The following is a 14,922-nucleotide window of genomic DNA, read 5'->3' on the forward strand; positions in this document are numbered from 1 at the left end:
GGAAAAGCTTATTTATTCTGAGTGGGATCGCCCTGATAAACATTGTTTCCCTCCTAAAAAGTTTTCAACTTATCCTATGGAGGAAAAATTTACAAAGATGTGAGGTATACCAGCAATTGACGCTGCTATATCCTCTGTGGATAAAAGTTTGACTTGTCCTGTTGACAACGCTCAAATGCTTAGGGATCCAACCAATAAAAAATTGGAATTCCTGTTAAAAAACATTTTTTTTCCTTGGCAGGTTCAGTAGCTCAACCTGCAGTGGCGGCAACTGGGGAATGTCAATCCTTGAGAGATCGCTTGAAACAGGTGCTCAAGAATTTCCCTGAACAGCAGGCCCAGGAGTTTGCAGTTGACGAAATCAGAGATTCTATCCTTCAGATCTCTCGCCTTATGCTTGGGTTGGTGCATATGCATAGAATCTTATGGTTGAAAAATTAGTCAGCCGAAGTGCCATGCAAAAAGCTCCTGGCTTGTTTTCCTCTTCCGGGGGGGGGGGGGGGGGGGAAGGCTGTTTGAGCATGATTTGGACAATTATAGCCAAGAAATCTCAAGTGGGAAAAAGTACCCTTTTGCCAGTTAAGAAAAGGAGTAAACATCCCTCATTTAAATGGGCTCTTTCTCCAGTGCCAGGGGAATTGGCCTCCAGGCAGTCACGATGGACTCCACTGTCAGGTTTAAGAGGTAAAACTCAGAGTCAAACCCAGGGACAAAAGAAGTCCTGGGGGAGGAAATCTACAAGACTGAACACTAAAGCCTCCTTATGAAGGAGCGTCCCCTCTTGTTCGAGTGGAGAAAAGACTGCTGCAGTTCTCAAGGGTCTGGCAGGAGGATTTTCAGGACAGATGGGTGGTCTCCACAATAACTCTAGGTTACAAACTAGGGTTCCGAGAATTCCCCGTCTCCTCGTTTCCTCAGATCAAATGTTCCCAAGGACCCAGAGAAAAAGTCTCTCTTTCAATCGTTGGAGCGACTTTTGTCACAATAAGTAATCATGGTGTTTCCTATGGAAGAGCAGGGGTTGGGGTTTTTTCAAACCTTTTCACGGTGCCAAAGCCAAATGGGGATGTCAGACCCATTCTAGATCTCAAAGATCTAAACTGGTTCCTAAAAATGTGATCTTTTCGCATTGAATCAATTGGATCAGTAGTCTCCATCCTACAAGGAGGAGAACTTCTGCCATCAATGGACATCAAGGATGCATACCTGCATGTGCTATTTTCCCCACTCATCAGAAATATCTGTGCTTCGAAGTGGAAAAACTTCATTTTCAGTTTGTAGCTCTACCTTTTGGTCTAGCTACTACACCTCAGGTGTTTACGGAGGTCCTGATCCCTCCTCTGGCCAGATTAAAGGCCTAGGGTATAACGATTATAGCGTACCTAGACAACCTGCTCTTAATAGACCAGTCGGTAGCTCGCTTAGACCAAAGTTTGGTCACCACAGTCAACGATCTGGAACACCTAGGTTGGGTCTTCTACCTAGAGAAGTCTTCTTTAAAACCAGTAAGAAGACTAGAGTACTTGGGTCTGGTTATAGATACAACCCAGAAGAGGGTGTTTTTACTACAGGCAAAAATCGGCACCATAAAAGAGCTGGTTCAGATAGTCAGGGCCCTTCTAGTCGCCTTTGTATGAGGTTGTTGGGAAAGATGGTGGCTTCAATCGAAGCGGTTCCCTATGCTCAGTTTCATTTGAGACTGCTACAAAACAGTATTCTGTCTGCCTGGAACAAAAAGGTCCAGGCATTAGATTTTCTGATGCATTTGTCGCCAATAGTGCATCAGAGCCTCAGTTGGTGGTCAGTACACGAGAATCTGTGGAAAGGGAAATCCTTTTTTACCAGTTAACTGGAAGGTAGTAACAACAGATGCCAATGTTTTGGGTTGGGGAGCAGTTCTGGAAGAGACGACTGTCCAAGGGAAATGGTCCAAAATTGAGAGGACCTTTCCCATCAACATTCTAAAGATTCGGGCAGTGTACCTAGCCCTAAAGGCCTGGATATTCAGGTTGCAGGGTTGTCCTGTCAGGATCCAATCTGACAATGCCACAGCAGTGGCTTATATCAATCATCAAGGGGGCACCAGGAATCCAGGGAGAAGTAAACCAGATCCTAACCCGGGCAGAAAAGCAAAGATAGAGTAGTATTGCGTCCTCCTCCTAGCTTCGTACCGAAGGCGGTTTCAGGTTTTTATCTGAACCAGGTATTTATCTGCCTTCATTTTTTACAGAACTCTGTTCTTTCGGAAGAAAAGTCTCTACATTCTCTAGATGTAGTGAGAGTGGTCAAAACCTATTTGGAGGCGACTGCTCAGATTCGGAAAATGGATGTTTTGTATGTGTTGCCTGTAGCTCCTAAAAATGGACAGGCAGCGTTGAAATCTACTATTGCAAAGTGGATTTGCCAAGTAATTATTCAAGCTTATGGTTTGAAGAGCAAAGTTCCACCTTTTCAAATCAAAGCGCACTCCACCAGAGCTGTTAGTGCTTCATGGGCAGTGCATCACCATGGCTCAAATCTGCAAGGCCGCAACTTGGTATTCAGTTCATACATTCGCCAGATTCTATCAGTTGGATGTGAGAAGACACAAGTGTCACCTTTGGGTGCAGTGTGCTGCAGGCAGCTGTATAAGGTCCTCAGGTCTGATTGCACCCTACATTTTGTTGGTGTCCCCTCCCCTCAGATAGCATTGCTCTGGGACATCCCATAGAGTAAATACTGTGGCTATGTGTCCCGTGATGGACAAAAAAGTAAATAGGATTTTTATAACCGCTTACCTGTAAAATTATTTTCTTCAAGTACATCACAGAGGTCTAATCTTCTAATACACGTATATTACTTTGCTATAAAACTGAGGTACTCCCAGTAAGGGGAGGGGTTATATAGGAAGCTAAACTTCCTGTCTAAGGTGTGCCAGTGTCCATCATCTAGAGCAGTGTTTCTCAACTCCAGTCCTCAAGGCGCCCCAACAGGTCATGTTTTCAGGCTTTCCATTATTTTGCACAGGTGATTTGATCAGTCTCATTGCCATAGTAATTACCACAACTGTTTCATCTGATGGAAATCCTAAAAACATGACCTGTTGGGGCGCCTTGAGGACTGGAGTTGAAAAACCCTGATCTAGAGGTGCCTATATAACCCATACAGTAAATACTGTGGCTCTGTGTCCCGTGATGTACTGGAAGAAAAAGATTCTACAGGTAAGCTGTTATAAAAATCCTATTTTTTGAACCTGTGAAATCCATATCTTGGAGTATATCCTGGGACACAGAGGTCCCTCCCCTCTATGGGGGTTCATTGCTTGCTACTAAGCTGAGGATCTTACGGATTGGGTGGGATTATATACTGGGTTTTTCTGTCTGTTTTTCCTACCAATGTCCATTCACCTATAGGTGGCACATAACCCAGGTAGTCATGATTTATAGCCTGCTCTGTGTCCTGTGATGTCTCCCAAGAAATGGATTTTACAGGGAAACACAAAAATCCAGTTTTTACCTCAGACATTTATAATACTCTGGGCATAGCGTAATGAAAGATAGTAAAGTGGACCTGTTGGGGGCGTGGCCTGACGCTGTATGGGGTAGGACGTGCTGGCCCTGAGCTCTGGCAGCTAATCCTGTAATTAATCCTTTGGCACCTGGAACGCTGACTAAATCTCCTGCAAAGGTACCTGGGCATCTTCCCCACACTCCAGCTGACCCCCGACGGCCCTCAGCTTCACAGACGGAGCGGCGATCTCCCACTCGGCGGCTGGCAGCTCTAGGTAAGTCCCCGGCTTCGGCCTACACCTGGAGCCAGCGGCCATCTTGGTACACCCAAATCTCCAGGCGGTGCTGTATTCGGGCCCTGCGGCCTACAGGACTACCCTGCATAAGATTGGCACTAGATACAGACACCCCAGAACTCTGAGGTATATTACTAACGAAATCACAGAAGGCGGCGGTGGCAAAACTTGACCAGTTTCGCAGAAAGGAAAAGGGTGACATGGAGGTCGATAGTGCTCCCGAGAAGGTGGGGGAGGTGATCAACCGACCAGTGACACTGACAGGCTGCTAGAAGCGATCACTTTATGCAGAACTTCTTACAGTTCAAATTGAGGAGGTGAAAATGGATATTTCCCTCCTCAGGCAGGACTTTCAAAAGTTCAAGGACCGGGTGAAGGAGGCAGAGACCAGGCTGAGCACAGCGCAGGACGCCATTCCACCCTTGCAGACATCCTCAGACAGCATGCAACAGCAGATACGCCAACTCCTGACTAAGCAGGATGATATGGAGAACAGGCTGAGAAGATGTAATTTACGCTTTATTGGTCCGCCAGAGGGTACTGAGGGAAGGAACACTGCTACGTTCCTGGAACAACTCATTACTACCTATGGGAGGGAAACCTTCTCCCCCATGTTCGCAGTGGAGCGGTGGCCATTTTCCCAGACTTCTCGGCAGAGATACAACGCCACCGTCAAACCTTTTGTGGAGGCCAAACGCAGGCTAAGGAATCGGCGCTATAAATACTCCATGCTTTTCCCCGCCTGCCTCAGGGTGGAACATGATGGCTGTCCGATATTCTTTGAGGATCCGGAGGATGTCGTGTCATGGCTGGAGCAACGAGCTCCACCTGAAAGAGCCGAATGATTGAGACCCAGGTACTCAGCTTCTTTTATTTTTGTTTTTATTTTCTTCTTTTTCTGTACTCACAACAGTTCCTAGTACAACTCCCTACTTCCCCAGAACCGCATAACTGTGTGGTTCATACAGCTATATTGGAAACTTACTAGGACATGCAAGCTTACAACCAAGGAAAACTTCACGCCATGCATAGTGTGCCCCTGTTGGCGCTGGGAAACCAGTAATACCTCAATGTTAGTACAGAACATAAACCTCAGGGATTTAAGGCACAAGAGTCGTATTGATCCTACCTATTATACTACTTGAATTTACGTACTATTCAAGACCACACTGACGAAGGAGCTGCCGAGATGCAGAGTCCTACCAATTTCATGCAGTGTGCAGTGAGACTTTACCCCACACACCACTGGGAATCGCTATAATGCTGACTGGAACTTTTTCTGGAGATGGTTGGTTGCTGTTTGCGAAATGCAGGGAGAACCCCGATCCATCCAGATCTATTGATGTGGACGCCATCCCCAGCTCGATTTGAAAGCCAGAAGCTCAGTCTATTGTATTACCTTCTATGCATATATTGGAAGACAGCGTATTTCCCAGTTGGGACACAACAGTTCAGGGAACAAGCCCGCACCAGTTGGATGGGCTGCAGGGCAGGCGGGGGGGGGTATTCTAGTTCTAGATTTGTTTTTGTTTTTTTGTGCATACTAAATTCAGACGGCAGGTATCACCTTGTGGAAAGGGGTTATGTGAATGTTTATATATGTTATGTCTAATGTTCATATTGAAATTAGGTTTGGGCACCGAAAACCCACATGTCATGTACACGAGGGAAATGCTACCAAACATGATTATGCTAATTGATCCCCAAGTCTTCCCTCCATGGCGTCTTTAAAGTTTATCACATGGAATGTGAGGGGCGTACGCGAGAAAATGAAGCGCAGCGGCGGTCTTTGCTTTCCTCGAGAAGCAACATGCAGATTTGATAGCCTTGACGGAAATGCATGTTGAGGGGAGAGTCCAGATGGCACTTCGCCGTCCATGGGTTGGTTGGGCATTCCATCCTACACACACATCCCATGCTAGAGGTATCTCAATTTTGATTGCTAAATCAGGGCATTTTGAGTTGTATGACTTGTCCACTGACATGCAGGGACGATATATATTTCTATCAGCTGAACTATATGGCGAACCCCTACTTATAATGGCTTTCTATGTTCCCCCCCCCCCCTGTTCAACATCACCATAATTAAGGAGGGATTGTCCTTTATGGCCGTCATCCTACAATACCTGCAGTCTGTATGGGTGATTTCAATACCACACTAAACCCAACCCTGGACAGGCTACAATTGACTTTGCCCATTTTGAACAAACCTACTGAAACCAAACTATCTATTTCCACCTTTCATTTAACAGACACCTGGCGCCACAAATTTCCGCATACACGATCCTACTCTTGTTTTTCATCCACACATAACTCTATGTCCCGTATAGATCTCATACTCCTCTCTCATAGTTTAACACCTCGACTGGTGGAGGCTGCATTTTGTCCCAGGACACTTTCGGACCACAGTCCCTATTGGATAACATTGAGCATCCCCATTGATACACCACCAAGGACTTAGTGTTTGAACCCGTTCTGGCTCTCACTCCTACCGGAAGATGATGAGCTTGAGAACAGATTTAAATTGTGCTTTACGGAAAATGATGATTCAGTGTCGCCCTCTGCGGTATGGGACTCATTCAAGCTCTTTGCTCGCTCAGTGTTAATTACAGATATCAATAATATTAAGGCGGACGCTACCGTTGCCCTCGGTAAGGTGATGGCGGATCTGTCCGCCACTGAGCGAGATTTTGCCACTGATCCGACTCCCGCAAAGGCCACCATGCTCAAACTAAAAACTAGAGTAGCTACCCAACTCCAATTCCAAAAGGCAAGGCAAAAACTTTTCTTCTCTAAGCAGAAGATGTTTGAACATTGGGAGAAAGCAGGCAAGTTACTGGCGTATTTGGTGCATGGTGAAGATAAACCCCCGTTGGTAATTACACTGCATGGCCCCGGAGGACAAGAAATCACAGACCCACCTACAGTAACCTCCATGTTTAGAGATTTTTTCGCTGACCTATACAGAACAACAGCTCCCACTGAGGGTATCAATCTCCCGCAGCTCTTAAACAAACAAACTAACCTCTTGGAGGCACCCCTCGCTGCGGACAAAATCACAACAGCCATAGCTAGTTTTGCCAGATCTAAATCCCCAGGTTCGGGCGGTCTCCCAATTGAATTCTATTCCCAATACAGCGACACTCTTATTCCAAAACTACTGGCATTCTACAACCACCTCTTTGAGTCCCAAACACTACCCCCCTCCATGACAGAGGCAACAATAGTTCTAATCCCTAAGCCAGGGAAGGACCCAGGATACCCAGAATCTTACTGCCCCATATCCTTGTTACAGGTTGTTAGGCTCAATCAAGTCATCCTATCATTGATCCACACGGATCAGGTGGGCTTCATACCCAGTCGAAACATCTCATTTAAAACTATAGGAAACTATATATAAACATGCAAGCCACACATGAAGAGGTTGGAACACGGGTAGTGGTGACTCTAGATACAGCAAAAGCATTTGACTCAGTGGAGTGGAGATATCTCTGGAGATGCTTGGAGGGCTATGGCTTTGGCCCCAAATACATCCAGTGGGTTCAATTACTGTATCAGGCACCCATGGCCAAAGTGGTGGCCAACAAGTGACAGTCTCGGATGTTTGACCTCAGCAGAGGCACGAGACAGGGCTTCCCTCTGTCCCCACTGCTCTACGCCCTAGCGGCGGAACCCCTTGCGATATCCATCTGAGCAAACCTGGAGATTAGAGGACTATAAATGGGCTCCTTGGTTGAAAAAATTAGCATGTATGCAGATGATACATTATTATACTTGGCCGATTCGGGCCTGTCTCTGCAGACTGCACTCCACACGATCGAACAAATCGGAATATTCTTGTTAAAAATGTTAAAAATTGTTAAAAATTAACTGGGACAATTCTCAAATCCTACCACTCGACAGCTTCGCCCCCCGGAGCCCCAATCCAGTTTACCATTGCAAAGAGTTGATGTCATCAAATACATAGGGATATACATATCTAGATCCCCTGCAGATTACATTTCCCCAAATATAGAACCTCTCATCTCCTTAGTCAAAACTAAAGTAAGTATTTGGTCTCGGCTTCCACTTGGGATTTGGGGTCACATAAATTTAATTAAAATGGTCCCGCTCCCTAAGACACTCTATGTACTATGGCATACCCCAGTATATCTCCCCCTGAAATATTTTAAATCTCTAGAGGCCCTTTTGAAGCCCTTTGTGTGGGGAACCAACAGACACAAACTAGCGTGGCAGACCCTCAAGAATCCAACTGAGCTGGGAGGCACGGCTCTCCCCGATTTCAATTTATATTATGTTGCATCTCAGTTATCGCAGTTATTCCACATAGATAAGATGGATGGTGAGAGATTTCTAACTCTCCTATGTCCAAAATGGGCGCAACATACCAAAGACCCATTATGTGCGATAGCAGTGGGCGTACAGGGGCTGGAGCAAGGGGGACATAGACACACCACATTGTATCAATATAGGAGAATATGGGACTTGACCTCCTCTAAGCTTGACATCCCACGATATAATGATTTCATGCTGTTATGGCATAACAAAAGCTTACCTGAATTCACCAAAATGCAGGACGCAAGTATATGGACCAGACAGGGAGTGTTCTATTTACACCACATACTAAAAGATGGATGCCTCAAAACCTTTGATTCACTCAAAGATGAATTCCTCCTCCAAAACCAAATGTTCTTTCGATTTCTGCAAATCCGCCACGCAACACAGTCTCAGTTTCCTGACTCAATCCCAGACTCTACCCCTAATGCCATCATGGCAGTGATTAAGGGCACAAACCCTCACAAGTTAATCTCGACATTCTATAACATGCTATCCACCCCCATTTCTACCAAAATAGCGTATGATCTGAAACCTAGGTAGGAGAGAGAGGTGGGTCCAATGGAAGATGAAGATAGGGGGGAGGCATTGGAGGCATGCAAGGCAGTATCCCCTAAACTGTCGAACCGTTTATCGCAGCTCTATATTTTACACAGGGCATATCTTACACCCCTCATGGTGGCAAGGTACAAATGTACTCAATCCACAATATGTCTGCTGTGTGGATTGGAAACGGCACTTTTTTAATCTAATCTGGGCCTGTCCCAGGATGCAGGGGTTGTGGAAGCAAATTGTCGCATTCTTACATGATACCATGGGTTCACCCCTAGCACTTGACCCAAAACAGTGCCTTCTTGGAATCCTACCTGATACTATTGACAAGTATACCAAAATATTTCTGCACGAGACACTATTTTCAGCTAGGAAAATTATAGCTAAAAATGGATGAGACAATCGTCCTCAAGGATGGTAGAGAGGAACTTGAAGTGAACAATACTTTACCATACAAAAAATGTATATATATTAACAGAGGCTGTCCTGACAAATATAATAAGACATGGGACCGTTGGTTACAAGAGTCTGATACCTGTTTGTAGTGTAGCAAAACCATAACAGATTGAAATAACAACTAAGACTTGTACCTTTTGAATATAATTTTCTTTTCTTTGGAATATACACACTCATAGAACTCATCCTCATGGCAACGTGTACCTGCTTTCTTATATACAGTATATGCGATGTACAATGTAACGTTTTTTTTCAAGTTTATGTATGAAGTCAATACAACATGTATGCACCATGTGTTTAATAAAACCTTTGTTTTATAAAAAAAAAAAAAAAAAAGTGGACATGTTAAGCAACAATAAAACAATTTTGCTACTGCAGATTCTAACTAGGCAAACAGAATATTGGCATGCATTAAAAAGGGGATCAACTCCAGAGATAAAATGTCAATTCTCCCACTCTACAAGAGTCTGGTCCGGCCGAACCTAGATTATGCTGTCCAGTTATGGGCACCAGTCTTCAGGAAGGATGTACTGGCAATGGAGCGAATTCAACTAAGGGCAACAAAGTCAATACAGGGTCTGGAGCATATTAGTTACGAGGAAAGGTTGTGAGCACTGAACTCATTCTCTCTGGAGAAGAGACACTTGAGAGGGGATATGATTCAGTTTACAAATACCATACCGGTGACCCCACAATAGGGATAAAAAAATTTTTGGCGAAAGGAAGTATAACAAGACACGTGGCCACTCATTACAATTATAAGAAAAGAGATTTAACCTTAAACTACGTAGAGGGTTCTTTACTGTAAGAGCGGCAAGGATGTGGAATTCCCTTCCACAGGCAGTGGTCTCAGTGGGGAGCATAGATAGTTTCAAGAAACTGTTAGATAAGCACCTGAACGACCACAACATACAGGGATATACAATGTAATACTAACATATAATCACACACATAGGTTGGACTTGATGGACTCGGATGTCTTTTTTAAACCTCACCTACTATGTAACTACATATTTAAAATATAAATGCATAAACTTTACATGAGACAATGTGGCTACCTTTTCTCTTTTACTAGGTAAGTAAGACTGGCAATACGCGGTTCAAATTGCGGCCAAGATTTGAACCGTTGATGGGCAAGCTGAATGTACCAAATTGATCAATCGATCAACTTGGATACAACCAGCCTGCCAGATTCTCTTTCAATTTTTGCTAGTGGCTGCTATAGCCGCTAGCAATAATCACGGTCTTGTCCCAGCGGGGACGGCTTCCCCTGCTCCTCCGCTGGGAAAAGACAATGGCCTGGCAGGAAGGATACCTGCATCAACACTGCCTGTGTTGATGTGGGAATTTAGCAAGTTTCACAGGTTGGAGGAAAGAAATTCACTCTGTGTATGGCTGACCTTAGCTTCTGGAGAGAATATAAATGCTGTAATACTGTTGATTAACATATGATCAATCGGAGCCCATCAGAAATTTGAACATTTGAGTCACAACATTTTTTCAGTAACACACTGACAGTGTTCTGTAGATGTATATGCACATAGTTTGAAGAATATGTATTTCTGCGTGGTATATGGGTTCTTCATACAGTTATCTAGAGGTCTGAACATTAAATATTTTTTAAAATTTCTCAACTATAGTTTTAAAGTAGTGGTCAACCTTCTTGATGTAGGTGACCTCAATTGTGGCACCTTCAATCACAAAGCCTCATGTTATAATCGGTAAATGTAATGCTTTAGAAAGCTGTCAAAGGTTGCGGATGTGCAACAGGTGATGGTCAAAGGCTATGGGCATTCTACAAGAGCTGGTTCAAGATTAAGTGTATGCTGCAGTAGATGATCAGAAATTGTGAACTTGTTTGAGAGGAGTTGTTAGAAACTGGAGGCTTCCTTCGGGAGAGAGTCTTAAGCCCCATACACTCTATCAGATTTTCTGCTGATTTTTGTCTTCAGATTTATGAAAACCATGTAGTGCAAGGGCCTGCCCGATTGCATACACATTGAAACTCCTAAGGTTTGACCTCATATTATATGGTTTTGGTAAATCTGAAGGAAAAAAAATCATCAGAAAATCTGATAGTGTGTATGGGGCTTTAGACTGGAAACATTCCATGAGACTATTGGAGATCACAGCTATTACAGTGCCTTTGTAAATCAGTGCTTCCATATTTAAAGTGGTTGTAAACCCTTACAACCAACTTTGACCTACAGGTAAGCCTAGATTAAGGCTTACCTGTAGGTCCAAGAAATATCTCCTAAACCTACACAGTTTAGGAGATATTTGGCGAAAGACAGGCACCACTGTCCACGGCGCATGCGCCGTAGACCGCGGCGCACTGAGCACGCCGCGGTCAACGGCGATATGGCGCGAGTGGTGGCTCCCGTGCGCATGCGCGGGAGTGACGTCATCGCGGCTTCGCCGAATGACAGCGGCGGAGCAGCGAGACCCACCAAGAAGATGGATCCTCCGGACTACAGGGGACAGCGGTGACTTCGCTGGCTCCTGTGTCAGGTAAGTGACACATAATGGACTACTATGCGATACATAGTAGTCCATTATGCTTTACCTTTGCAGGGAATGCAAGAGGAAGTAAACCCATCGGGGTTTACTTCCTCTGTAAGCTTCTTACTCCTCCCTCTTAAAATTACTTGTGTGACGTTTGATGCTTTCCTTAGTATCCATTATAAAATATCAGATGAAAAAACAAACTTCAATAGGGTAAAGGTATGCAGAGCACAGAAAAAAGTAAGTTAGAAAGAAATTATCCAAGCTATTTAAATGCTAGAAGCCAGTCTAAAAATTATTTTTGCTTCACTGCCCTGAGTAAGCACCTGAATAAGAAAAGCCCACACTGCTGTCTGCTAGGGCTCTGAGGGCCACAAAATAGGTGCTAAAGGGGCACAATTTGGACACCAAGGGTTTATTGTCAGAAAGAAATCATATTTAATCATATGTTTTATGTTTACACATTGATAAATTTGTAGATTGAAGATATTTACTAAATGGGTACTTCATTCAAAGTAGCATTTACTCCATTTTATTTAGTCATTGCCAACCAAAACAGTGGTGTTTTGTTGTTGTTTATTTAACTCATCGTATAACATTTTTTTGTGGGTTTTTTTGTTTTTGTTTTTTTTTTTTAGATCCAAGAAGTCAATGCAGAAATCAATCAGCTCACTGAAAAGAGAATGAGAAATGACCCGACCGATGACAAACTGTCCCTTTTTCGACAGCAAGTATGTATTCAAATAATTCTCCAAACATTTGTTTTCTAATGGATTGTGGTTGTTTTTTGTTTGGTTTTTGTTTGTCTTAGACACTTGCATTTCTTTTACTGGGTAGATATTAATTATAGTAAAGTTCAGCCAGTAAAACTGACATCTTTTCACTGTAGAAATGTAAGAAAGCAAGTCAGATAAGTGTGATCTATAACTTTCTGGGAAACGATAAGGTTTACAGTGCCAGGGAATGGTTTGCTACAAATGCTTTCATAAATAGTATATTTATATTTACAGTGTACTAGAAGTCCTGGTTCATTTGTCTTCCTTGTATTTAGCACCACAACTCAGGGACACCATGACTGCCAAACATTCTCTACAATGGAGAAAAGCTTCCCTTCACACCTGTGTGTATCAATTTACCCAATGTTTTTCAGGCTTTTTTAAAGCTTCTTTGCATCTTATTACAAGCTTTTTTAAAGTGTTTTAGAAGTGTATTACAAGTGTTTTTACAGCTTTGTGTGTTTTTATAGCCAATAGAAACCTCTAAGGGGAGGAGAGGGAGAAGAAATTAGGGGTAGAGAGCTGCTATTTGAGCGTTTTTACAAGCGTTTTTTTTCTGCTAAAGTCAGGCGTTTCTATTGAAGTATATGGGTCCAGAAATGCAATAATGCATGTAATCTGCCAAAAAGAAGCTTATGTACTTTTTTTGAGTTTCAAGTGTTTTGCTTCAGGCGACAGAACGCTCAGATGTGAACAGGTGCCATTGAAATAAATAGGATTTGGCTTGTTGCGAGTTTTAGCGCTACAAGCTTCAAGTAGAAAATCACTTAGGTGTGAACGGGGCCTTAGCTTCTTGTCATAATGAAGGAAACATATTCACAATCATTTTCTAGGTTGCTTTACAAATAACTATATACTACATTGGTAGTACCACCAATCACCACTGCGTCGGATGTGTCAAAAATCTCAAAAATATCACACGACTGATTGTGCCAGGCATGCCTCCTCCATGTGAAACAATTAAATGCTCCCCTCAAGGTTTGACCTCTAACTAAATAATGAGGTCAAACAGCACTAAGGCTCTGTTCATATCTAGGCATTGCTAGTTTACAGGCATTTTTTGGGCATTTTTTGTATAGGTGTTTTCAGGTTGACAAGTCACCAATGTAATCTGCCAAAAAAGAAGCTCATGTACTTTTTTGAGTGATGGGCGTTTCGCTTAAGGCAACAGAGCGCTCAGATATGAACAGGGGCCATTGAAATGAATGGGATTTGTCTTGTTGGGTGTTTTGAGAGCTGAGGCTTAGAGCAGAAAATCACCCAAAAACACCTAGAGGTGAATGGAGCCTTAGCCTGGGTTCACATATGTGCGATGAGGGAACCAGCACGATTACATCGCCTTAATCATGCTGTGGTGCAAGTGCGCATCACATGCGATGTCTGAGATCACACATATGTTAACCTAGGCTTAGTGTCCCCCTCCAGGGTTATTACCAGGGCTATATGCAAAGCATTATACTTCTCTCTAATGCATACACTGCTCAAACTCACATAAAACATGTAAAATATTACATAGTCAGAAAGGTTGAAAAGACACCAGTCCATCCAGTTCAACCTGTGGTGTGTGTTTGTGTGTGTTTATGTTAATAGTACAAGTTTACAAGTTTTATGTGAGATGCGCTGTGCATCTAGCCTTGGCTATAACCCTGAGGGGACATTAAAAAGGCTTGTCGACCTTATTATTTATTTAGAGGTCAAACCTGGAGGTGAGTATTTTAATTGTTTTGTGTGGTGAAAGCACCACCAATGGAATTTATGTTTATTATTTGTACATTTTATAATATTTGTGATTTAAGATAGTATAGGTTGCGCCTATTTTGTACACGTGTTCGTTGTTGGGGGTGTAGTAAGATCAATCTAATGGTGTATAAGCTTGCAACCGACTCATATAAGATTTGTATACATTTTGATTGTATTATTTGTCCGACTGCTTTGATTGCTATTTCACATTATTTAACTATATAAATATAATAAAAGGTTTTGTATTTTCTTACTTTGACTACAGGAAGACAGAGTTCTCGGAATTAGGAATGTGTGTGTATATAACACAAATATACTGTATTTATATGTACACAAATTCTGATTTCACAGGCAGCCATAATTTCACGCAAGAAAGAAACCAAAGCTGAAGAATTACAGGATGCTAAGGAAGAAATTGCCAATTTAGAAAGAGAAATAGCACAGAAATCCAATCAGGTCCGAGATTCTGATGGCTCTGAAATGTTAAGAGGAGATGAGGTAAGCGCAATCTCTTGGGCCTAAAAATAACTGTAGTCTAAAAATAATGATTTATGTATTTGTTTCATGGTTTAGAATCCATGTCCTGTTTTGAGTTTTATATACAAAACTCATATTTGTTCCCTTTTGGTCTGTTAAAAATATACAATTGAAAGTGTTTTTTATATCTTTTAAAGCACAACCTCACTCTCTCAATCAACATTGACTATATTAAACTCTAAGCCCTTGTACACACGGTCGGAGAATCCGTCGGAATGTGTCCTATCGGACAGTGTT

At 42.9% G+C, this 14,922-nt stretch overlaps 1 protein-coding gene across 1 annotated transcript in view; it reads left to right on the forward strand.

The window, feature by feature from the left end:
• Nucleotides 1–14,922, forward strand: part of IFT81 (intraflagellar transport 81) — a 235,567-nt gene that overhangs the window by 112,047 nt on the left and 108,598 nt on the right. Inside the window, exons 10-11 of the mRNA XM_077461990.1 lie at nucleotides 12,271–12,363; nucleotides 14,500–14,646. Coding sequence (XP_077318116.1) covers nucleotides 12,271–12,363; nucleotides 14,500–14,646 — 240 coding nt within the window. The remainder of the gene's footprint in view (nucleotides 1–12,270; nucleotides 12,364–14,499; nucleotides 14,647–14,922) is intronic.

The sequence above is a fragment of the Lithobates pipiens genome, unplaced genomic scaffold (assembly GCF_037356315.1).
Source record: "Lithobates pipiens isolate NorthernLeopardFrog02 unplaced genomic scaffold, aLitPip1_a1.2 Scaffold_3, whole genome shotgun sequence".
Classification (NCBI taxonomy): Eukaryota; Metazoa; Chordata; class Amphibia; order Anura; family Ranidae; genus Lithobates; species Lithobates pipiens.